Below are 26,315 nucleotides of genomic sequence, written 5' to 3' on the forward strand. Positions count from 1 at the left end.
AGAGAACAAGTAGTAATTAAACAAGAAAACAGTTCATTTTGTTTCTGAGCAGTTCACTCACTAGTTACATTTCTGTATGTTTACATTGTCATGTGCTTGCAGTAAGGACAACTCGGTCTTACTTGACAAACTGTTGTTCAGTTTTCATAAAAAATCTAAACCAACAACAAAAGAACTGAAAAATTGTATTTAAGTTTTATGTCAAAATGCTCAGATTAATAAACTGTGTTTAAGAACATCCTTGATTAAATGGTTAAAGTTTATAAAAGGATAACCTCTATTATTAAATATTATAAGTCAGTCAAAAACTCTAAAATAGATGAAGGGAAAAAAATCTGAGACCATTTGCGGCATAAATAAATTTTGAATTTTTGGATGTTGAGAAGTCTATTAATCAGTTTTCTGTGCTAAAAAGAAAATAGGTCGTTCCTGGCATCGGTGACAACTTCAGATTTAATTTTATTAATCACGTTATGTCAAGTTTATAATTGTATTTACTATCCTGTGATGATGACGTATGTTTAACGTGGTGTTAAACTGATAAATTGACAAAAATTTTAATTATGCTATGCAACACTTAAGGCTATTTAATTATTTGTATGATTGAATTTAACAAACTACATTAGTTATTAACTGGTTCGTAAATTATATTAATATTGTGTGTGCTAGTAGAAAGCTTCCTGTCTTTTAAGACATTTACAGCTATTGCAACACTTAAATAATCTAATGCTAGACTGGGGAGTTGGTAGTATGTGACCCTGATTAATGGCATTGCCAAATTCCTCGAGAGATTAATTCACAGCTGCAGTGGAAAGAAACAAACACACTCAACCTTGAAATGTAATGGTAATTTAATAACAAACTTTTTTGGTTGTTAACTCTTCTGGCGGTGTGGAAGTCCTTTTTTGAATACCCGCTACTTAAGTGACTCGAAGCCGTACAACGGCTACGACGTGGACCATTCAAATTTTATTTTGTACTGTAGTTAATCTGTTTTAGTTTTTGCATTGCTTTTACTTTATTTTCTATGTTATTATTTTTGAATATGTTCAAAGTCGTGCATTCTTTTTACGATTTGTTAACGGTCTGATAGTAATATTTGAATTTGTATTCTAGAATGTAATCGTTTAAACTTCCACACGACATTTTGTTGTGTACTTGAGGAAGGTCATTAAAAACGACTGAATATTTTAATTATTACTGCATTTCAAGGTGGCTTGAGAGTGTTTGTTCCTTGCGAGATTGCACTTTTTTGTTGCTTTTTCTGAATATTTTTTTTTAAGTGTTAATGTACTACTATGCAATTCTGGGACTGGTCTTCAAATCCAAGTTAATCAATCTAAATAAAATAGGTCCTTTCCCTCACTATCCAGCCATCCCATATAGGTCTGGGCACGAAAGAACATTCTTAGTACCCGCAGGACAGAATTAAAAAATGGGGCGGCACCAAACACCCTGAATTTTAGACATTTTTGACTTAGTTCCCCATACATAATAAATTATAGTAAAATCTGTAAATCTCAAATTTCAAGGAATCAAAACAAAAAAAAAATGGCCAGTTTGAGTTATGGAAAGTTCTACATGCAGTTTTAAAAGAAAAAATTTTTTAGCATAGAATAAAAGATTAATTCTGTGATATATTCAAGTCAATGATGATATTTATTTGAATCATTATTACAGCTTTGTATAATTATTTATTATGACATCATCTCGATGCTGGGCTGCAAGTTACCGTCACGATGTTAATTTTTTCTGTTAACAATAGAGTTGTGCCGGTTATCTATATAACTCCATTCAGGAGAGAGTTTTTTAATTGAAATAACGTGACTTCTGGTTTGCATCAAAAGTTCATATACAGTTAATTGGGCATCCATCCCCTAAGCTTTCTGTATCCGGTCTCGACTTTCGTCTAACTCCATTCTCGAGATTGGGGAAGGATGGACAGACAGACATACATCAGTGGGAATTTACAGATCTACAATTTTTGAAAATTGCAGCCCAATGATGAATTCAGGTAACTTATAACACAAAATCTCCTCTCTGCTATACTGAAGTTATTCAAAAATCAAGTTTTGCATAACATATAGGTGATTTGCAAGTAAATCTTTTAATAGACATGTTAGTATTAAAGACTTTTGAAGTTCATAAAGCACTGAAGACAATATTTAAAATGACTTCTATTAAGAGCAGAGTTCTTTATTTGTGGCAATGAATATTTCCCAATAGAAATTAAAAAACGAAACACTAAAATAAACTTTAGCTACTGTGATGTTTCTTCTTTGCCTGATGTGACAAAACTGCTGATAATTGCACCAGCTGAAGAATGTAACTTTTAAGCCACTCAGCAATGCCACAGGAAAACTAGATTTAGAATAGTTGCCAATTTAGCAAAAATTTCATTGGCTTGCTTATATCCAGCTACATATCAGCTTAACTGTGCGCATTGCCTGGTTAGGTAGCACAGAACTTAGTCTTGGCAGGTCTCAATCAACATATCGACCGGTTTGGCTTACGAAGAGAAATTTCGTTTGGCTTTAGGAGTAGAAAAATATTGTGTAGGGTGTGGCTGGGATTGACAATCCAATTTGACTTCAAAAGAGATTAGAGGTTTTACTGTAATATTTTTGTGGATGGAAATTTTCTTACATACAGATGCCGAAGCTATTATTGAACTTTGTTTGCTATGTAGTAAATTGGAAACAAATTGAGGAAGAAAATTATGAAATTCATCATCATACAATGGCCAACAATGGAACCCTAGATGACTGGATTGAACCAACCTTGAAAATTGAGGTGTCAAGTGTGTAAGAGCAAAAAAACATTTGAAAAACCTGAAAAATTCAATAGCTATCAAACAATTCTGTGCATACGTTTCATATTTAGAGGGATTAAAGAAAGAAGACAAAGATGGGTGTAAGAAGCAAAAATATTTATGAAAATTGCCTAAAAATTTCATGCTGCAGGATCTCTGAAGTGAGAATAAAAAAATGGATTATATATATAATCCATTACTCTTAATGCCCACAAGATGAGAGGGAGCCTTTTTAACTGTACCAAAATAAGGGCAGCCAGGTTGGTAAGGGATGGGGCGGGCTGGACATAACCAGGACAGATTGCCCACAAAAAATTCGTACGGCGGTTTGTCTAGATTTGGTTCTGGGTTTTCGAAGCCACATTAGCTGCCTGATATTAATCTAACTAGCCTTGTCGTTACACAAAATTTAAATTGGAAAGATAGTAAAAACAAACTTATAAATATTGCATTAGGATCTAGCCTCAATATTCATGAAGTAAGAGCAAATAATTGTATTATATACTAAGTAATTAATTCATTATTATTAGTAGTAGAAATTTTAAATTAAATGTCCAATAGAAATAGATTTTGATTTTTAAAAACACATGAAATGTCAAGACTTGTTTTGATTACAGACTAATCTCTGTAAACAGTTCTTTTTCCTATAAACTCTTAAAGTATAAAAGGATCCTTATAAAGAACTTTGAAACAACTGAAGTCATAGTCAACCACAATTTGTAATTATATGGAGAAACAAACAGATTGTGCTAGTTTTGGAAAGCAATTCGAAACATTACCTCAAAATAGGTGCCAATTGTTGTCCGACGACAGCATTCCATAAAATTCTTAGAACTTTTCTGGTTGTTATCCATTGAAATTAACAATATTTTTTCAGTTCAATTCTTAAAATGTATTCTATTCTTATCTATTCCGGTCGAGTGTTTATTAGATATTTTAGACCGATACACTCCATACGTATATCTTATAAAATTATAGAGAAAGAGAGAGATTAATGGGGGTGAAACTAGGCTAAAATCTCGGCAGCTCCTCTCGTTCTTGACATTTGGGATCGTGTAGGCACCAAGAAGTCTTTTTCCACGCCCACAATTGGGAGCGATTGCGTCCAACGTACCAGGACAAACTACCTGGATTCAATCTCTAGTCCTTTGTAGTAGCATTCCTTTTCTGTGTCCCTAGTGTTATAACAGTTTTTATCAAAAATATCTAATCTTTTAATTACAGGTATCATTGTTATATCATGTAGTACTAATATCATCCATAATTACTTCTTTGTCATCAATATTAATTTTCTTTCTTTATCTTTCATCATAAAGAACAAATACATGTAAGATACACTGCAAAATTTGATTCGTTAGCAGATAAACCATTCACAACCAAATTTTAAATGGTATGGTACATTAAGACATATTTTTTTTCTAAACATTAACTCTAAATTTTTTAAGAATATCCTGTTTACTCGACCAATGAAATTGTGCCATTTTGCGAGTATCACAATAAACGTGACAATGGTAGACTAAAATAACCGTACTCTTTATATGCTTTTTATTTTAATGTTTGTTGTTTTTGCCCAGGCAATGCTCTCGCTTATCTGCTATTTAGTTTTAAAATTAATATTGATGGAGACCAATTTTCGGTAAGAACTCTAAAAGAATTAATAAAACTATTACCTATTACATTAACTAATAATGTCTCGAGGTAAAATTAAGAATCTTATTTGTCTGTGCATACTAGTTTTACTATGCTTGACAGAAAAAAAAATTTTATAAATGCAATAGGTACTTTCTAATTGATATTATAAACTTAAGTTTTTAGGTTGACGTAAACACTAGTTACCGTATAACATGTAAAAAGTACTTACATTACTATATAGTCTGTTAATATAGTCTTACTTTATGTATATTTCGCAATACAACATATCAAACTTTATTGCAAATAAGTATTATATGAACGAATTTCATTCCTAAAATAATAATGTTTTAATATAAATCCCAGTTAAATTGTTATTGCTTTTTCTAGGTTAATTCTGTAAATAAAATAATGTAAGATGGAAAAAAAATTAGATCAAACAATGGTGAGAATTGTAATAAAATAGAAGTTATGAAAAAAAATACAGTATATTAATTTAATTTTTGTGCTATCTTGAGATAATAATTCTATATTAAAGCAGCGGGATATTTTTAATTAAACAAGTTGAAAAACATACATTAGCTAATGAAATAAAAGAACTAAATTCAGAAATTTTGAAATGCACAGGAATCCTGAAAGTATTGTTGAGACATACAAAGAAAATTATATTCTTCTTATAAATAATTATTAGACTAAAGAGAGACTTCAGAAGGTCAGCGATAAGTCATCTACGCATAAGATCTCGGCCTTTTGCGATAGAGAATCTGGTTTTTTTAATGTATTGTGGGTAGTACACGTATATGTTGGGCCATCACTCTTCATCTGTCAGTCATACTGGCACACGAGGAGATGAAATCGTCTCCATTTCTTTAAGCTTTCTGAATGACTCAAAATAGAATCTAAAACTAATTTTAGAAAAATGTGTTTTTAAAATATCCATGAAGAAACAATGCAAAAGAGGGGACAGAAAATTAAACAGATAATATTAGTTTCCTTTCTTTTGGAACCATATTACTATATATCTTCTATTGTTGCTGCACTGTGATATGTTGACAGACCTTGCATCCCAAAGAACAATAACAAAATTGCAGTTCTATAATTTATAACACTTTTTGGTAATACAATCGACCCACCCATAACACTGTTGATAATTCCGTTTTATGTGAATTTCGTGTTGTACGAGTCACTTAGATTTTACAAATATATGTGCCGGGCTGCAAACGGCTCACATATTTATAAAAAAAGACGTGATTTATTTAAACTTTTACTAATTAAGTAAGATCAAATGTATATGCATACATTCCATTTAGCCATGACTTTAAAGTAACGTTATCAAAATTAGCAGGTTCTAAAACACACAACTTGACGGGCAAAATTTTTATAATGCATTTTATCAGCCTAAAGGAAATCAGATCGAACTTTACACAACACATGTCACGTAATAAACCCTTTACTGTGCAGTCTCAAATGCTTCAGGATATTTTATTAATAAAATTCAAGTAAGGTTTTTCACGATCCAGGTCGAAACTGTGACCGTGGCTACTCCTGGCAATAATGCATACGATATTTTCTATATTTTCATACTTGGTTGGAGCAGTGGTTTGCAATGGATCAGATAAGACGTACCATCTATATTTCATAAATGAAAAATAGTCAAATACTTCACTTGGATACATTGTTAAGTATAGTATATTCCCTGCATACTTCTTTCTAAGATAAAAAAATTTAGAATCATCCTACCTTAATTACTTTTGTATGTCTGTGTCAACATTTGATGAATTATTGAGTAGCATGTACTGTACTTACAATACTTTACTTCGGTCAGTAGAAATTCGTGGCTTTTATAGTCCTAATAGGCAGCTCCATATCTTTGACAATGTAATTTGATTTTCCCATTTACTTCCTTCATTATGCAACCCTAATTAAATGATATTTGTGATTAAGAATATTAAACTAAACTTGACCAGTAAAAACATGAGAGTTAACTATATATTACTAGTTACTATTAGAATTTATTATTTTAGTACCCCAGTATACTGGTTATGGAGTATGTTGTATACTTTAAGCTTGCCAAGTTCTAACTCAATAAGAAAAAAACAGTCAGAAGCCTATGAAATTCACTTGCAGCCCACATCCAGAAAAAGGTTCATCATTGCTTTGCTTCTTCAAAATTCCAAATGAGAAATTCAATTCTACCGATTCATGGCTAAATTTTTGAGGATTTATATTTGAGTTATTACACAAAGTTTTATCAGAATAAATCATGGAAATCGCCAGTCAACGGTAATTTATGGCCGCAGTTTCAAACCAGATCGTGTGAAAGGAATCTAACACTTCACATATGGCCGAATCCTGACAGAAAAATGATAAAATGAGACTCATATGACAAAGTTAGTCAAACATTGGTGGAATGTTTGTTAATTCAAAAAGATAACCTAAATTACAATGCAGTTCTGCTATCTTAAAAGAATATGATATGTATGATAATTAAAAAAATTCTTAATACAGTTGACCCCCCATAACACTGTTGATTATTCCGTTTTATATGAATTCCATGTTGTACGAGTCACTTAGATTTTACAAATACGTGAGCCGTTCGCAGCCTGGCACACGTATTTGTAAAATCTAAGTGACTCGTACAACATGGAATTTATATAAAAAACGGAATAATCATCAGTGTTATAGGAGGGTCGACTGTAAATCATTGTTGTTTTAACTTTATAGGTAATAACTTTCAGCATATTGAACACTTAAATACTTTGATATTAATATACAATAAATAATAGAATTAATTAGTAGTTTAATAATAAAGTTACTCAACAAATTGATATAATAATGAACATCAAATCAATTACGTAAATTAACATGCAGTCGAGTCTGCTTAACAGAGCACCTTTGGGATCACTGTCGTGCTCCCTGGAATTGTTAATGGTATTTGATTTTCTTCACTTTTTCATGTTTTAGGAACTATGTAACTTACACACTCGACAACATAATTTTACTCTACTTAGGTATTGGTTTCCATTCTTACATCAATAGTAGTGTATCCAGAAGAATCCCAAGGAGATAACTCAAAAATTAAAAATATTTGAATAATTAATAAGGACCTTTTATTAACGTGTGCGTGATGTGGATTGTATTGTGGACACTCTGATAAAACACACAAATGGTTTTTAAAATAGTATTTTGAAGTTTGAACAAATAAATTTTTAATTTATTTGTGTCAATGTAGAGTGTTGAAGCCCCTATAGTAGTCCTTGGATATGCCCATTTATATCATAAATTTTATTGTTCTTTTGAATAATTAGAAAATAAGTATATTTACTACTAGCATTTCTTTCCAGAAATACAGTAGGTGGTCTAGTCGAAAAGATGTGAATATCAGAGGATATGATGTGCACGGATTGTTCATACATATTTTGTGTTATGTAATGTGCTTCTTGTGTGTCCAATAAAACATGTTTATGATGATTCTGTAAGAAATGCTTTGACTGTCTGTGTATCAGAAAACTGGGCAATGGAAGGTTTTGTTACATTTTCTCAACACATGGTGGCAGGTCTCTCTAAACTATAGTATATTCCCTGATCCGTGATGTATCCTAAGATTGAAGATAGATCCTTATAAATCTTCTTTAGAACAGTGCTCCTTTATACAGGTTGCTGCTCTAAAAATGCTGCCAACATGGCACTCATTCTCTACCATCTATGGTTCCAGTAGTCTGTTAACAGGAATCTCATTAATGTAAAACATAGGGGTGAAAATCAGTAATATGGGAGAGTGTTCCCTTATCCAATGCTCTGTTAAGTGGACTCGACTATATTATATACCGTATACCAGTGATTCCCAAACTTTTTCGAGCCATTGCCCCCTTAATTCCATAAAGTCCCTTATCCCATTTTTCCTTGTATGAGAAAGGCTTGGAAATATTCTTAGAAAAACTTTTCTATGAACCTCACACCTAGACGTTGAGAACAATGTTCTTACCATACATTGTCGTCAACATCTGGAAACCGTTAAATGCAATGTTTCTTCTTACCAGTTTGACAGCTTTCCCTTTTTTCTGTTAAGTGATCCTAACCTTTGCCTGTCGTCACTGTTCTGTACCCCGCCTCTTAGCATCCCCTGCTGCCCACTTGCTTCTTTTCGCTTCCCTAGATTTAGTCACTGCCCATGGGGGTGGTAGCACCACTTTGGAAACCACTGCTGTATACAATCACATACAATTTTTGCCTTAGAAGTTTTTAAACAATAATACTTTATCCATAACTGCTTTTTTAAATCTTATTTTACATCACTGCGAAGAAATTATCATTTCAATTTATAAACTAAAGTTAATAATAATAATAATAATATAGCAATGGTTGATAATTCTAATTTTGTAATGTAGTTAACAAACTTAGAATTGTTTGTAATAATTGTAACTTCTATGCATTTGAAGCATGGCAGTTTGCTATTGTTCTACAGTCGTTAAAAGGAAGTAATTACAGATTTTAACACTATCTTTTTGTATGTATTTTCAGTATCTAATTTTAATTTATAATAATACTCAAAATTTAATACGTATTAATGAATCTCAACAAAGCTCGTAAGTCGAGAAGCCTATTCGATATGACGAATTTAATCATAGTGCTGTCCTGAATCTTCTATATCTTAATTAATTTGCTTTTAAATATATATTAAATATTAGTAATTTTGTAAGAAAATGTTTTGTTTTGCTATTTGGACTGTCATAAGGAAAAGAAAGAAATAAATCGAAATTGTCGTCTCATAATTTGTTTCGATATAAATACCGTTTGTTAATTGTGCCGAAATTTTAACACTGATCATTTTCTTACAAAATTAGAAGCACTTAAAAATCTTGGCTGCTATTTATGCACTTCATTTCTTTTACTATGATGCTATATCCTCACAAATTCCTTTATCCTCTTCTTAGGCTTTCCCACTTCGGCACCCCCACCCTTTGCAGGAACCACATACACCCCTTACAGGGGCCAGTTTTCAGTACCCCAGCCCCTCCTGCCACAGACTGCCTTTCCTGGAGGTGGGTGGGTTGTATGGTTGGGGAATGTGCATGACATTTTTTATGGTTTAGAAATGGAATTTTTCATTTAAATGTAGTTTTTAAGTATTTAAATGTGTTAAATCTATATAAGTATATTTTTTTGCATGCGATTAACATAGTTTACTCTCAAATATCCAGATAATTATTTTGGAATTCTTAAAGTTAAGTATTTATACAAAACGATTATTCACCAGTAATAATTGATTAATTTTTTCACTGTTTAATGGCTTGTAATTATTGTAGTAAACAGGAATGTAATGGAAGTTCACCAATTTTATTGCTACATTATTATTTTCAAAGCATATCATCATCATCTGATGCCTCAAAATGTATTCAAATATAAATTTTTGACAAGAAGGAGAATCATCATAAGTAAGGTCTTGCATTACAGGAGGCTCTTATAATGCAAGATAGGAGGGTTAATGTTACTATTAGGAACTTAACATAACATATATACCATAAATCGTCACTCAACTGCCCATTGCTCATTTAAACACTCATAGGGAATTAAGTGAAACGTTTTTATTTTAGTATCATAAAGGCTAGTTTCCATTATACAATTTCATTCGCTAAAATGGACATATATAGACTGATCTAAGACGTCGTTGCTTGGTAACGGTTTAAAAAGGTTATTTAATTTTTAAATTGAAACATCCGATGACGAAACGATATACTTCAAAAGTATTTATAGTAATTTATGAGCATGCCGGTATTATATTAAGTTGGTGAATTTCTATTATAATCTAACCTTACAAGAAAATAGAAATAATAGAGAGGTTCCAGCTGACGTTTTCAATGCAAAAACGTGCACGTCGGATGTTCAGCGCAGTCTTCCTGTGAGCCCAGAAGTTTGACAATGGTGTTTGGAATGTCAGTGGAATCATGCTCGACATTCCAAACGCCATTTTCAAACGTCTAGGCTCACAGGAAGGCAACGCTGAACGTCCGACGTACACGTTTTTGCATTGAAAACGTCGGCCGCAACCTCTCTAATATATTGTAACTACAATAAATAAAATAGTTTATAAAGAAATAATTAAACCATTTGATAACAATTTAGCGCATAATATTTCTGGATATCTGATAGTTAACTGTTATATATAACCAGAACTTTTGATATCAAAACTTAATTATAAATATTCTTTTATTTATTGAAATATATTTTTTNACTATTCCAGAATTAAGCAAAAAATAATAAATTATATATTAATTAATGTCATGTATAAATTCTCATTTCTATTAGTTAATATTTTTTCTTATTGTATAAATTATTAATTTTATATATATATATATAAAATCAGGTAATATAAAAACATGTTTAAATTGAAAAACATTTACATAATCTTGGATTTTATAGAATACGAAAAAGAATATATATATATATATATAAAATCAGGTAATATAAAAACATGTTTAAATTGAAAAACATTTACATAATCTTGGATTTTATAGAATACGAAAAAGATATATACAAGGTTGTTTGTTAAAAAAAAAAAAAAGTGAATTAACTAAGATATACATTTAGAACAGTTAAAACCGGATTTAAACAGCTATTTATTGTATGTAATTTGGTTGTTTTCAATGAAGCAAACTTAATTACATAAAACAGCACGCAGCCTTCCGTACTTGCATTAATTTTGGCTCGTCCTGTATATAAAATTTTTGACAATTCAAAATCATAAAGCCACGGAACACTTCTTTAATATATCTTTTGCGATTTGAAAATTTATTGATGCAAGCATATTCATTCCGCACACACTAAATCTGCTTATTCGGAAAACCAAAAATTTCAAAGACAAAATAATTTGAAATTTTTGGTTTCTCGAATAAGCAGATTTAAAATACTATACATACATTAATACGGTGCCAAGTTTTAAGGACTCGAATAAGCAAATTACATTTATTAAAACTTGATTTTTTTGCTTAAAATATTTTTAAGTAGAACTAGCATTGCAGTTTAAATAAAATGAAATAAGCAATATATCTTCAATAGTGGGTAACGTTAGAGAAATTTTAATGTTTTTGACTGGGTCGTCTTTAGGCACGAATGAGTGGAAGCGGATTGCTAGCACTAGATGAGAAATTGTTCCTACTTTGCCATGATTTTAACACATGTCGTAATGGTTTCGTTAAATATTTTGCATTATTTTACTATACGGGAGTAGAAGGGTGAGAAATGATTCTAGTTTTGGCTGCCCAACAATCCATCGTAGTTCAGGGCAGTTACTTGTGTTTGAATATCAGGGAAAAGAACTCTTTCTTTTTACTAATTTCTCTTTAGTCTTATCACAGCACCAATTAATATCAAAACCCATCTCCCCTTGTTTACTCTCTTATCATTCTTATCTGACATTAGCATTCTTCTTGTTTGTTCATGGCAAATGAGTCACCTTTGGACAAGTTAAAAATGTTAACTTTTCTCCAGCCTTACCCTCTGTTCAACAAATTTAAAAAACATAATAGTTGAAATTTATAATATACTCATTGACAGAAAAGTAATGCACTAAGAAGGAGGCAATGGAATCAAACTGAGTTATTAGTAATGATTAGTAATTATTAGTGAGTAATGAGTTTGAGCATAATGAATGGTAATAAGCAATTAGTGTCATGGCAAAGTCATAGCTTCCTGTACAAAATCGGTATCGGTACAATTTACAGGAACTTGTAGTACCTAATAGACCACCACCTGCCTGGATTTACAGCAGTTCTATGCTACCTTGCAATGGAATTGCTCAACAGATATTGCAACTGCCATTTCTAATGTATTGTGTTCATAGATGGCCAAAGTTGGCATTCCATCTGGTCCTAAAAATGCTTGATCTAGAGACTGGGCAGGTTAAAGAAGTGTGGCAACATCATGGAGACTTCTCTGAGAAACCCTAGCATTATGTGTAGCCAAGCATTATCTTGTTGGAAAATGCCTTTCATGGCAGGACTGCAAACAGTCAGCAGTGAGAATTTCCTTAATATACCACTGTGTTGTCAATGTCCCTCATACCAATACTAGGAGTGACTGACTATCATATAAGATGGCTTTCCAGTCCAGCATGCCAACAGTAGATGCAGTGTGCTGTTTGCTGAATTGAAGTGCCATTGAAGTAACCTTCAATGGCACTTCAATTCAGCACTCCTCCACACTAGAACAGTAGTAACACATTCACAAATAAAACCAGGATTTGTCACTAATAATGGTACACTGTCAGTCCAAAGCAGCCATGTTTCTGTCCCTACACCACTTGGGAGTCAACAACATTGGATTACTAATAGCAGGACATGTAGCAATCAATGTGCATGCAAATTTGTCTGTACTAGTTACCTGCCAATAGTATGGGAAATAACAGGATTCTGTAGTGAGGCTTTTACCTGTCTCTGAATGACGGACAAAGATGCTATTGCGGTATTCGTGCTTATCTCATAATCAATCAATCACGTCTCCTAGTGGTGTGTCTGGGTCATCCAGAGTCTACTCTACTGTCATATACAGTACATGTGCTTGATATATCACCATCATCTCACAATCGGATCAGAATGGTGAGCAAAGCAGTAAAACAGACATAGTTTCCTCATCCCAATGATGTAGCCTTTCTCAAACTCTTAGGTGTGCATAATCTCTTTTACTACATCACAGTGAGATGAAATTTAAAACCTGCCTCTAATGCTAAATTACTCAGCATTTAATTAATAATAGTAGTAATAATATAACCTAATTTTTGGCAATCGTTTGGCTTTCATACAGACATGCCTGGCATTCGAGAGATCTCCAAACAACAGATCTAAGAAAAATTCTGAACATAATGAGCATCTGCAAGTCTTTTCTTAGTATACTGCAGTAACAATTTTAAGTCACTCTGATGTGCAATTGGACCACAACTACAATACACGTAATTCTATCTAAGTGTGACTTTTTTTGTCAATGAGCATATAATTTATTTGAGTTTACATTTTTTTTTTTCATCATCACAATTGTTAGTTGAATTTCAAACAGTTACATTATTTAATCTTAATTACTTAATGATCCACAAGTCAGTTAACCATTGTAAAAACTACATTCTGTCTACAACACCTGTGCATTTGCCGAGAGAATTTTTTTAAAATTGGAAAATGCACAGGTGAAGTTTGTAATTTACCTTTGCTGAGTACTTCCGGACTGTACATTCTGTCTTAAATTGTAACCAATGGCATCATTCTTTTAAGGAAAAATGTTCTGAACTCGGTCTACAATTGAATGGGTTGGATGCAGAAGGTGATATTTCTTAAATTTTTCTTTGTATGGCGCATCACCTTTTGCACCCAGCCATTCAATTCATATTCATAAAAATATAAGTGAAAATCGTGGTTAACTGACATCATCTCCCCTTAAATTATATTACTTTTGTGATGTCAAATGCATTTTTTTTTTTTTAACAGTTCTATTCAAAACTTTAATCAACTTTTTAACAGTAAAAAATAAACCATTAGCAAAACTTTTATATAATTTTCTATTGATATTGACCAATTTATATAGATAAATGGTTAACAAATTAATTGCATTTGCTAACATTTTAATGTACGTACAGTCTTATTGGTAAATTTAACTTTAAATTTTAATCTATTCCACTAAATGTAGCGAAATTAATTTGTTTATGATTTCTCTATTACAAATAAAGTAATTAGAAATCGCCAACATATTCGGCATTTATTTTAGGTGCTCTCGGCATTTGTTTTTCTTCTTTAAATAAAAAGTTCTTTAATACTATTCCAGAATTAAGCAAAAAATAATAAATTATATATTAATTAATGTCATGTATAAATTCTCATTTCTATTAGTTAATATTTTTTCTTATTGTTCCCTACTTGCAATACCATTATTACGCATTTTAGTTTGCAAATATACAACAAAGAAAATGTAAATTTGTAGATATATTTTATTTGTAGAGTTGTTATAGAGTATTTGGATTATTTGAGAATCAAATTTACTTATTTATTTGGTATAAACTTAAATATTGAATTTGTATTAGAGAGGCATAGTGAGAAAAGAGCCGACGAGTGGGATATTAAACGAGAAAGTACACTATTAACTTTCTGAAAACTTCTGTTTTATTCATCATGAAAACATACATACTGTACAGCGAGTCCTCACTTAATGTTGCTGATATGTTCTTGAGCAAAACAATGTATAACGAAATCAATTTTATCATAGGGTGAATGATAACTGAATTATATATTGTTTATATCATTTTCGGATCATGTTTGCGACCTCTAGTATTTATTTCCCACCTCGTACAATCAATTTTACTGTTTATAAAGAAAATTCAACAATATTTGTAATCATTTACATAATTTTGTTTTGATATATCATCATTGAAGACTTGTTGTATATGTCAATATAATCAAATATGTATGTTGTGTTATGAATTTGTATACCTAGACACATTTCTGACTTACATTAATAAATTGATTATCATATAAATTGTTATAAAGACAAACTAAATTTGCCCAGAGTGGGGCTCGAACCTGCAAGTCCCGCTTATCATTGCCAATTACAGTACCCAGACATCTGTCCAATCTCCTCCTCCAGAACTATTATTAATTTAGATATAACCATACTAGTTACTCGTGTTGCCAATATAGCCCAATACATTCCGGCAAATCATTTGGTATTAACATAATAAATGTGCGTTGATTTTTTTCATTTAAATACATAAAACTCCATAAAAATATTTGCGTTAATAGAGTTTAAAACAAACAGAACATAAAAAAAAATATAAGTGCTTTTGGACTTGCATCCCTCATTTGGATTTTCTTAAAGGATCGCAGAAAATCTAGCATTCTGTGATCCTTCGGCATTCCTTGGATAATGGACGTAAGTCCGAAAACACTACAACTTATGTTTTTATATTCTGTTGATGTAAATGTTTTTCCCAACTGATCCAAAATGAAGATATTTGTTTACAGTTTATGGTTAGTATGGCAACCACATTGATTTAAAAATGAAATTCCTTTCTAAGTAAATATTAAAAAGTCAAACTATTGCTGTTAATATCATAAAGTAATTACGTCCATCTTATTTTATATTGAATAAATATAAATTTTGACTTCATTTGTTGTCAACTACGAAATTTGTTTTATAGTTCATCACGACTACTTCGGAAAACTTCTGAAAATTGATCCGACTATTTGATTTTATAAGTAATTGATGTTTTGTCAATGTTCTATTATATAAAGTAGATGAAATATTTTTATATATTTAAAGTAATTGTATCATTATCATATACTGCTCAGTAGGTGTCACTTATTATTGTAATTCATCTAATATTACTAGAATCAACAAGCCACAAAGCATATAAATAAGCAAAAGTTTCGTAATATTATTAATTTATAAGTTAAAAACAGATGATAATGGATATAAGCCGTGTCATTCTAGTAAAAATGTTAGAACAATCAATTTACAGTAACTATAAACGTCTTATTTAATTGGACGACGTCTCTTAAATTAATACATAAACATTTGTTTTAATCTTGCATTTCTGTAGTTTAAATTTTGGTTTCCGGCACTTGTTACCTCGTTTATGCACTAGCCGTTTGCTGTTGTCAAAAGCTGTGATCTTTATTACTATTTAATTAAAGTACAGTACCGTACTGTTTCTCTTAACGAAATGATAGAAGTAAATATGAAATGTCCTTCAAAGATATACTTGAAATTTTAGAATGACTTGTTTTTGGTAACTTAGCAATGAAATGATGCTGCATGATATTGCATCATAAAGCCGAAGAATTACCTAAAAATATGAGAAAGACAACTTATTGCAACCAATGGAGAAAAGAAAATATCTGTATACGGATGTACTCGTAGTCAGGAGAAAAGTTCTGAATCTTCATCAGCGAGTTGTGGATAAAGGCAACGACCAAAAATTATTGCTGAGAATTCATCAAAGAATATGTACAATGCAGACAAAATAGCACTTTATCATACTTGTATGTTTAAACATGAAGATGCCGAAGGACTTAAATCATTAAAGGAATGCACTACTTTACTGTGTTAATATGCGGGGTCAGAAACATAGCCTTCTCGGATTTTTACTTTTTCCAATTAGATGCTTTAAGGCAGTTATTCCCAAACTTTTACGAGCTACCACCCCTTGGTTCCATAAACTTATACACAATGCACCTTAACCCATTTTCCCTTGTGTGAGAAAGGCTTGGAAATATTCGTAGAAAAACTTTTCTATGAACTTTACACTTTGTGTCCTTACCGTACACTGTTCTCCACATCTGGAAATCATTAAACGCAATGTTTCTTCTTACCCATTTTAATGGAGAACGGAAAAGGTTGTCAATAACCCCAACCCTCGCGTATGGTTACCATTTAGTATCCTATCTCCAGCACCCCTGCCGCCCACTTGCTTCTTTTTGTCCCCCTAGATTTGCTCACTACCAACAGGGGGTGGTAGTGCCCACTTTGGGAACCACTGCTTTAACAACATGAACAGTAATCCACTGGTAAATGTTTCAAATACAAATGACTGGATGACAACTGATTAATTTGTCAGTAAGATAATCCAGTATTTGGTGTTAATCACACTAATATTGTAAAAAAATATACTTAAATGTAATGTTTCTCATAAGAATACCTGACTGAGATCAGACACACTCTTAAAAGAAGATATCCTCATTCCATTCAGGTATAAAACTGTCTTTTAAAATGTATTTTGCTAGCTCAGTGTTGATTTTACACTTATGATACCTATACATATCAATGAACACCAAGCTAAAATTAGCAATATTTGCCAGATAACCAATAGAAAGGGGTTTATAGACAAACAAATTTGTTTATTCATCTATAAACCCCTTTTTAGTGGTTACCGAAATAAGTTCCGATATGTTTTTTAAGTTGTCTATTGGTGGCACTAATATAATAATGAGTATGACTATGGGTAGGAAAGGAAATGGGACTTGCATATATCCCAAAATGTTCCAATGATGTATCCGATCCATTACTACTAACCTCTTTAAAGTGAGTGATTGGTAGTAGGTACTCATATTTTTTAAAAAGTATAACAAGTTTTAAAGAGATCTGTTTGTTGTAAGGGAGAAGTTGTAGCACAGAAGCTATGCAAGTGTTTGGGAAAAAGCTTGGATGCAGGGAATAGTGACCTGGAGACTTTTTTACATTTGTAATTGAACTTGGACACTTTGTAGCCTGCAATATTCATAGATAAATGGATAGTAACCAACTCGTGTAAAAATTCTGAAGACAATATCAAATTTATTACATCCATACGCTTGTATTTTAGTGGTTGGAAAAAGTTACTTGGGATAATGTTAAGAGGGGCATTATAAACACCAAGTTACTGCCTGTACGAAAAATGTAGATCTAAAAAGGAGATATTATTGTGTACAGTTTCAGTATTGACTATAAATTTGATGGAGAGATAAATGCTATGGAGTTTATTAAAATCTTGAGCTTCTTCCCATGCAATGAGTATATCATCTACACAGTGGAGATTTAGTGCTGGGTAGATCACGGAAATAGGGACAAGCAATATCTTCTGCTCTAAATTTCACATTAAAAATTCTGCTAATATAAGAGATAATGGGAAGCGCATAGATGCCTTGTGCTTGTAAATAAATCATGTTGTTATTGATAATGTTGATTGTTTCTTCTAACCCACAGGATGACATGCAGGGAGAAACTTTTACTTAAAAGTAGCATTTTGGCAATCATAGTAACTTTAGTTGTGGATACTGATAGAAACAATGAAACCACCAGTTAAACCAATGACACAATAAAAATAATGCAAACAGTCAAGAGGTGTTTATGGAGGGTTTTAACTTTATAAGGTTAAAGAAATCAGCCGCTACAAAAGCAATATTAAAAAAATTAACACTAAATACTGTACTTTTATTGGTGTATGCTCTAGTGAAATAACAACTGATTAGTTAAATGGAAACTCAAAACAAAAGATTGTGTTGTACAATTATCTTTCAACAAAATATGTCATAAAAAAACAGTAAAATAGTATTCCTTCTTGAAAATACATCATCACTGATTCAGCCATAATATCAAAGAATTATATCTAACGTAAAAACAAATATGATATGTAAGTGAAATGCATCTCTTTAGAACTAGACATAAATCATATCAGCAGTGCCCAGGCACAGGGCGCAGACCCTGGGGGTTACAGAAATGACCTGGACCAAGTTTTGGGTCATAGTTTGGGGGCGTAGTTACATAAGCTCGCACCGGACGAATAAAAGGCTAGTTACGGCACTGCATATCAGTTCATTTTTGATTATTGCTAAAAAGTTTTCCCTGCTTGATCTCATAACATTTCCAAAAGATATTGTGATCTAATGATCATTGTGTGTTCCTCTTATTGACTTTTCTTTTATAATCTCAAACTCAATAAGTCTTTTTCTGCTCAGAGAGCATGTAAACTCTCATGCATGGTTCCCCTGTATGTTTCACTTATTCAAACAATAAGTCCTTGGAATGAGAAAAGTCCACTTGAGAAATGAGACAAAGGAGAGAGGGGGGTTTCAAGAACAAGAACAGAAGGAAAGAAGCAAATTTCAGAAACAGAGAACATCTAAGAGACCGTCAATCATCAGGGGACTGGAAGAGCCATTAGTGTGACTCCAAAACAGCTGTTGTTACAAATACTATATGTTAGTAATATAAACGTGATCCATTTTAACTTTTCTCTGTACATAATAAGAACTTCCTTTGATACAATTTTATTATTTAATTAAACTTTTAAAAGCAATTTTTTGTAACCATTTGCTGTTGTGTTCCTCTTGGTTTGTCTCCATCAGTTACAAACACTTTGGGCTATTATTAAAAATTTTCTATAGAGCTATAACTAAGTTTCCCTTTGACATACACACACAGTGTAGTGCATCAAGTGTCTGAGAAGACAATTGAGAATTATTTTTAAAAAAACTTCTGAAAACAAAGTTACGCTTATTGAAGAGGCAATCATAAATAAAACTCCAGAAGATGTGTCAAAAAAGTTTTAAAAACTAGTTGGCAGTTGACAATGAAATCCCAATGTCTCCTATAATGACATCAGAAATTGTTATCAAAGAAAGCTGCAGATTTATTTAATGAAAACCAACAAAGATTGCCTAGATAATGGGAATGGTCAAATCATCACAATAGAGGCCTATTACAAATACGCAAAAGCTACATTCTCTATTGGAACAGTACAGTATTTTTACTACATATAATATAAAATAGTTAGCCAGCTGTAAAGTAACGGTGATAAGTTCTCCTTCATTTAATTCCTTCAACTATGAACGCATGCTTAGCTTTCGGTTACCAGTTTAAGGTTAAGCTATAAGTTATGATTATAATTCATATACTAAGTTTATAAAAAGAAATTGTATACGAATAAGGGAGCTGTAGTAACAGTCTAGAAGAGCCACGTGTAGTTTGTGATCTATAGTTTGGCCAACACAGGTCTAAATCCTCCAACAAATGTTTAGATGCAAGAAGGTCTGAATACTGTGTGTTGGCTGAAGCTAGGGCATATAGGTTCTAAAACCTCTATAAATATTTATAGTTGTAACTTATGATTTTTATAACTATTTATAGACATAGTGCCATCATGACATACAGTACTGATGTTCGCATTTAACTATTTCAGCCCATGTAATTGCGCTGGCTTCAATTAGCCCACTTGACTCTTCGTGAAGTACTTTGTTATATAGTTTTAAGGGTGTGGTGGCTTGCCCCACCCGGGCACTGAGGTGATTGCTATCGCTACATGCACGTACAACTACATGCAAAGCGTGTAAAGTAGACATTATACTGATACATGTTAAAAACTGATCTTTAAAGGTGAATATCTTGCAAAGGGTCAACAATTCTGGGGTGTAGTGCTAAACCCTTCATTCAGAGCTTGAATCTTAACAGGACACCAACCTATATGGTAACAGAAAAGTACCCTTTCCCACTTAACATTTCGGTTTATTTGTCCAAAAAAACCACTTTTATGTCCTTCGACATCCAGAGGGACAACTCCTGAAAAATTCCTGGGGATTTAGTGATGTGGTGTTTCGTTGCGACAAGTACAATGTCCCGCGAGCGGAAAAGCACGAAATAAATACACGTTGGATGTCTTTAACACAAAGATATTTATTGTCGCTTCGAACAGGTTCGTTTTTCTTCAGATCCCAACAATACAATAATCTCTGTACGTACATGCGTTAANAGATAATTTTACTACCTACAGTAAAAAAAATGGTAAAAAATTACGGGATACTTTCTACATAATTATAGGCAAGGGTGTAACTATAGTACAGATGGCTCTAGTAAATTGTGAGGTGGTCTTACCAATCAGGGTCACATACAACAGAAAAAGAGGGTCTGAGGCTAGCAATGGAGCTTCGAATTTTGGGCCCCAATGCAAATATGGCAATAAAGGGACTTCCTGTAAACTTTAGCCTCTTCAAGGGCCCTTTTTAACACTGATATTATTCATTTCCAATATTTTGTACTTTAATGTATAATTTATATACTATGTTCCAGCTTTTTGCAGCCTCCTCAACAAAATGAGCCCTTAGTCTACATAGGTTCCTATGCAGTTGCATAGTCTGCGCAAAAATATCAAATAAATTATCAGTAATTGAGTATTATTAGTTGTTCATTAGCTAACTACTCAATACATGTTACCTCCTAACATATAATGTATACTGAGGACATGAATATGGATATCATTACTCTAAAGTTTCTTAAAATCTTTTCGGCTACTTGAAATATCCTGTTTATTTACTGAGATACCAAACTTTCTTTTAATTACATATACCCAACAATTCTGTTTTGATAATTAAAAATGACTTCCGATCACCTCCTTCATCTTTGACATCACCCTTTGTCTTATGGGCAGATACATTTCCTGTTGTCACCCTCTCGTTTGATCTGGTTTTGGAACTGGTCACAATCATCAGACACTTAGTAGGATTAGGTAAACAGTGCCTGGCAATTCTGTGTCATCTCCAACTGTAATATCGTCTGGATGTCTTATTACTTAATTTGGATGGTCTGATAAGGATTTGTGTGTTCAACGAAGGATAGTCACTGCCCTATTTGTCTACTTAAATGTAATATTAAAAAATTCTGCAACTTGTTAACTTTCTATAATCCAGTTGCAATGACAACACCACCACGCCAGGTGTGTAATCCTGTGTCTACCGGTTAATGGAACCCCGGTTGCTGGTTGGCAGCTCGACTTCTTGCAATCTGTTACAAATGGTTTGGGTGAACAGATGCACCCACTGACAGTGACAGGCAGCTTTGGATGTCACATGCCATGGCAAGTGAGTCCAATGGACTGTTTGGTGAATCTGTTGAGTGCTGGTGTGAGCCACTACCTCTTTGGCGTGGCGCAGACATTCCTGCATCCATCGTGTCACGTATCACTGGATGGTACTCACATCGTACCCAACACACGGTAATGGCTCATCAACAAACTGAGGTCATGCAGTTCTAGGATATAATCTTGTTCTCCAGCTGTTAACTGGTGCTATTCAGCTCACCGTGGTCTCCAAAGCATTTTCTAAACTGCTTCAAAAATTTGGCTGCCACAAACTGTCGCTGATAACATTTGTGGCCCGAGCCAACTGCTGGTCTTTATAGCCCGAAACTGGCTACCACATGACCCAATGCATATTTAAAACTTCCATTTGTAAATTCAGTACAATGCAATATCCCATAGTCAATTTGTGGCTGCCATGCAGCATCCATTCTGCTATAGACAATGTTACTTAAGCATTAATTATTACATTTAAATTAATATGCCACAGCAATTGATGCAGCTGTTGTGTGCACTAAAAATATATTCGCCGTTCTACAGAATTTCACTCATCTGAACCAGACTTAAGGACAAAAGTAATATGCTATTATTGAATGTATTTTTTGTTAATATATCTTCTATTAAATGTTTATCTAAAGCTGTGTTCGGTATGTTATATAACAAGCTATTTTGATGATGTCATTAATATTTATATTCATTTTAATTATGCCAGTTTATCAAAGAATACTCCCCCCAGAAGTTCAAATAAAACATATAAAAATATTGGATTCAAAATGGAAAGACAAAGCCGAATTCCTCGGTACTTTCGGGTCTCAATTTCTAGATGATGATAAAACATTAAGACATAACCTATGTAAAAATTTAATCACAATCAAAGCAGTTTTAACTCCCGAAGATAATCCGGAGACCAAAAAATAATAGGGAATTGTGTTTTTTGTTCTATTTTGACTCCAATAAACTAAAGTTCTGAGCATAAAGTATTAGAATGTGCTATTAACGGAAAAGAAAATGGTCTTACAAAACTAGATTGATATTCTTTATCATATCTCTCAATCATAGTTTTGCTCCTCTTTATTTCATGTATAATTTAAAAAGATAAAACTATTATACAAGGTGTTACCATATTCAATAGTTTGGAAAAAAATTCTATAGAATCATTACAATATGCAAATATATTGTTACCGTAGGAATATAAAAAGAAAATGTAACCGAATAAATACGAAAAAGTCCATTCTTCTACTGCTAATGTTATATGTTATTTTCAAATACATAGGATATCCCAAAAGTTGGTTAACTGAGATGTTTTTAAAACTATTTTAAGAACAGTTAAAACTGAATTTTATTTTTCTCTAAATAAGAAAGCCTTTTTAATCATACCTATCAAAAGACGGCCAAGTGGCGAGAGCCTGGATCCGACATCTCCCAGATAATCGTCCCCGAAAAATTTCTATGGGTGTTTCGACTACTCCGTGACCTGGCTACGGAGCCGTCTAATTAAAACCGGTCTGGTATAGCCGCGCGTCATTAATCACTATTGTAAATTTAGTTATTTCCAACGAAACAATGTACAAACAGCATGCGGCTGTTCTAAATTAGTTTTAACTGTTCTTAAAATCTTACAATGTATTTTTATTTTAATTACTTTTTGTCTAATTGTAGAGAATTTCGTGACTTAAATTTTAAAATTCCTCTATTAAATCTTTTAGAATAATTTATTTGAAAATTTCCATATAATCCTGAAAATGTTATGCACAGTATATTAAAAAGCATTAACTCATAGAAATGAGAATGTAACAATTAATGATACTATATTATATACTTCCAAACTGATTGGAAATATTGAAAATACAATATAAATTTCATTAATTAATTAATTTTACAGTTATTAAATACCTTAATTATCCAGTAAAGTTTTGACCATGCATTTCCAACTTTCAATATACAAAGAACAGTTGTAAAGCACAGTACTTTTTTTCCTTAACATGTAAAAATACTCTTCATACTTGTTATAATTTTAATCTCGCAGGGACCGGAATTATTGAATTCGAAATGAGCTGGCGTACCAATTAAATAAATAATCCTGTTTGATGATAGTTTGTATGTTAACTAACTCTTGCCAAGGTTACATTTGTTTTTCCTGCTATTTTGTTTGTACAGTTTATCAACTCCCAATGTTTTATGCTTGGTTTAAGTCGAATTATCAAGGGGAATAATAATAATTGTTGTTATTGGTTGCGATGGAGAAATCCAGTAATTTAAAAAAGGATATTGTATTTAAAACATTCAATTTTAATGTAGACCTTGTCTTACTTCTCGTAACCAGTAGTCGGACGAGGCCCTTAAGAAGGCCAAGCCGCGGACGGTCGTGCCCACCATTTAACGAGGCCCCGCGGGTTAGGGCCTTATTCGGTTGGATTTTGAGATATGGTTAAAAGATTCGAGCATGTTCATGCGTTCATTCATTAACACTTATCGTCACAACACGCACGCGCGTGTTTGTGTGTGTGTATCTAGGGTGGCCCAAAAATCAGTTAACCGTACGTTGGGTGTGCGCACTCTCCGGTATACTTGTGAATATGATTTATAAATTACAATTGGCTAAAGGCAGCAACTTAGACTATACAATGGTTAACTGACTTTTAGGCCGTCCTGTATATATATACATATATACTGTATTTGTAAAATAATAAGTTATGCTTCTGCAAACGAATTGGAATATTTAGAAGTTTCTTATTTATACATATATATGTAATTCTTTTTTCTAGATGATGAACTAACGGCAGCAGGAGGACCAGGCCCAATGGATGTGCTGCAAACGAGGTAAATATTTACAGATAATTTACTAGGCCACAAATAAATTTTACTAAATCACAAATAAATCCTAGACATATATATATATTATATATTATAAGAATCAGATACTGTGTCACGGATATTTTATTACCTAGATAAATTATGAATCAGTAAAATAGCGAATTAAATCGATATTTTCCTTAAAACCTACGGGATTATATCTGTACCTTTATAAAAAAAACTACTAAGTATTTCGACTTTTGGTCCATCTTGTATAATTATAATTGCCATTCCTTAGCACTACTTCCTTTATAATTCCACAGTTACTAGTAGACTCTGGAAGAACAGTAAAGGTAATTTTATACCCGAACAGGCGCTCCTTTTTCATTTATATCTGTACCCGGTTTAAGGAACGTATCGCTTTTTGCTACCAAAGTTACTAATACAATTCTAATTTCAAATCATCCGATAGAGTGTAATACTGTTATACCACACCAATAGACTCTTCCGTAAGGGAAATGGTAAAAGGAAAGGGGAGAAACAATACTTTAGGGAATGCTTTCCCACGTGACAATGGCCAGACCCATTCTATGGCTTTTATTATTACTACTATTTCAAATACAGTGCTCTCTCTCGATAATTCGAACCAATTATTATACGAAGTCGTTCAGATTAACGGAGTCAGACGTGAAGAAAAGGGACTAAAGGGACTTGCGATTACGCAGAGTTCGAATTAGCCAGTGTGTTCCGTACTCGATTAGTGTATTAATTACAGTGGTATTATTAAATTAGTAAGTCATTATAGCTATCTCGCGTCGTATTTATAAGATAAAATATATATATATATATTTCTATAGCCATTTTTCTTTTTTAAACAATGCTAACAATTTTACAGCTGTGCCATCCCAATCTCTCCTCGAAATACACCCGTTTGGACAGCAACTTGGGACACAACCAGTAGACACGCAGCCTCGCATCATTAAAAGTAATTTCGTTTTTAATGTTCACCATTTATTTTATTAATATAAAACTGTAATAGTAATTCGTTATATACATCATTAGGTATACTAAAATATTGTAAATTGGACTACGAGGACCTTGAAACGTCTAGAAATGCAAAAAAAATTAGGGTTTTTTCTGTATGTTAATGTGTGAGGGGACACGATTTTCTTCACCCTGTTTGAAGCTCGGATACATCAGACCTCATTTCTCACCATCCGGCTGTCTACATTGCTGGCCTGGCCGAACCCACGATGGGTATAATAAAATAGGCCCTCTTAATGGCCAAAGGGTCGGAGAGTTAAAGTTTCTCTCTTCATTTTTTAACCCTCCACTCCGTGGCCGCTAAGAGGGCCTTTTAGCAAGCTCATTATAGGTTCGCTCAGGCCCACAATGGGGCGATCGTGTGGTGAGGGACCGACCACCCCGAAAAATGGAGTCTCACGGGATGATAGGTCGCCACTTCAAAGTGTGTGAAGTTTAAAGTAAAAAGAATTTCTGGCATTTTAGAATAATGTTAGGCATCGTGCCATTCAATAAAATAATCAAATTACTCTGAAAATACCTCTGATTATTTCAGAAATTTTCGACAAAAAAAGGAGTTAAACTTCAAACAGGGTGAATAAAACAGTGCCCTACACACATATCCATACACAAACATACATATATAGGGGAACAAAACCCGAATTTTTTGCATTTCTCGACATTTCGAGGTGTCCCGAG

The 26,315-nt window shown here is 32.6% G+C and overlaps 1 protein-coding gene across 1 annotated transcript in view; it reads left to right on the forward strand.

Moving 5' to 3' along the window:
* LOC111626596 (chromodomain-helicase-DNA-binding protein Mi-2 homolog) overlaps positions 1 to 26,315 on the forward strand; it is a 176,066-nt gene that overhangs the window by 148,228 nt on the left and 1,523 nt on the right. Inside the window, exons 35-37 of the mRNA XM_023370031.1 lie at positions 9,376 to 9,483; positions 24,566 to 24,620; positions 25,489 to 25,578. Coding sequence (XP_023225799.1) covers positions 9,376 to 9,483; positions 24,566 to 24,620; positions 25,489 to 25,576 — 251 coding nt within the window. The 3' untranslated portion in view covers positions 25,577 to 25,578. The remainder of the gene's footprint in view (positions 1 to 9,375; positions 9,484 to 24,565; positions 24,621 to 25,488; positions 25,579 to 26,315) is intronic.

This window comes from Centruroides sculpturatus, unplaced genomic scaffold (genome assembly GCF_000671375.1).
Source record: "Centruroides sculpturatus isolate CEXI.00-Female unplaced genomic scaffold, Cexi_2.0 scaffold304, whole genome shotgun sequence".
Taxonomy (NCBI): Eukaryota; Metazoa; Arthropoda; class Arachnida; order Scorpiones; family Buthidae; genus Centruroides; species Centruroides sculpturatus.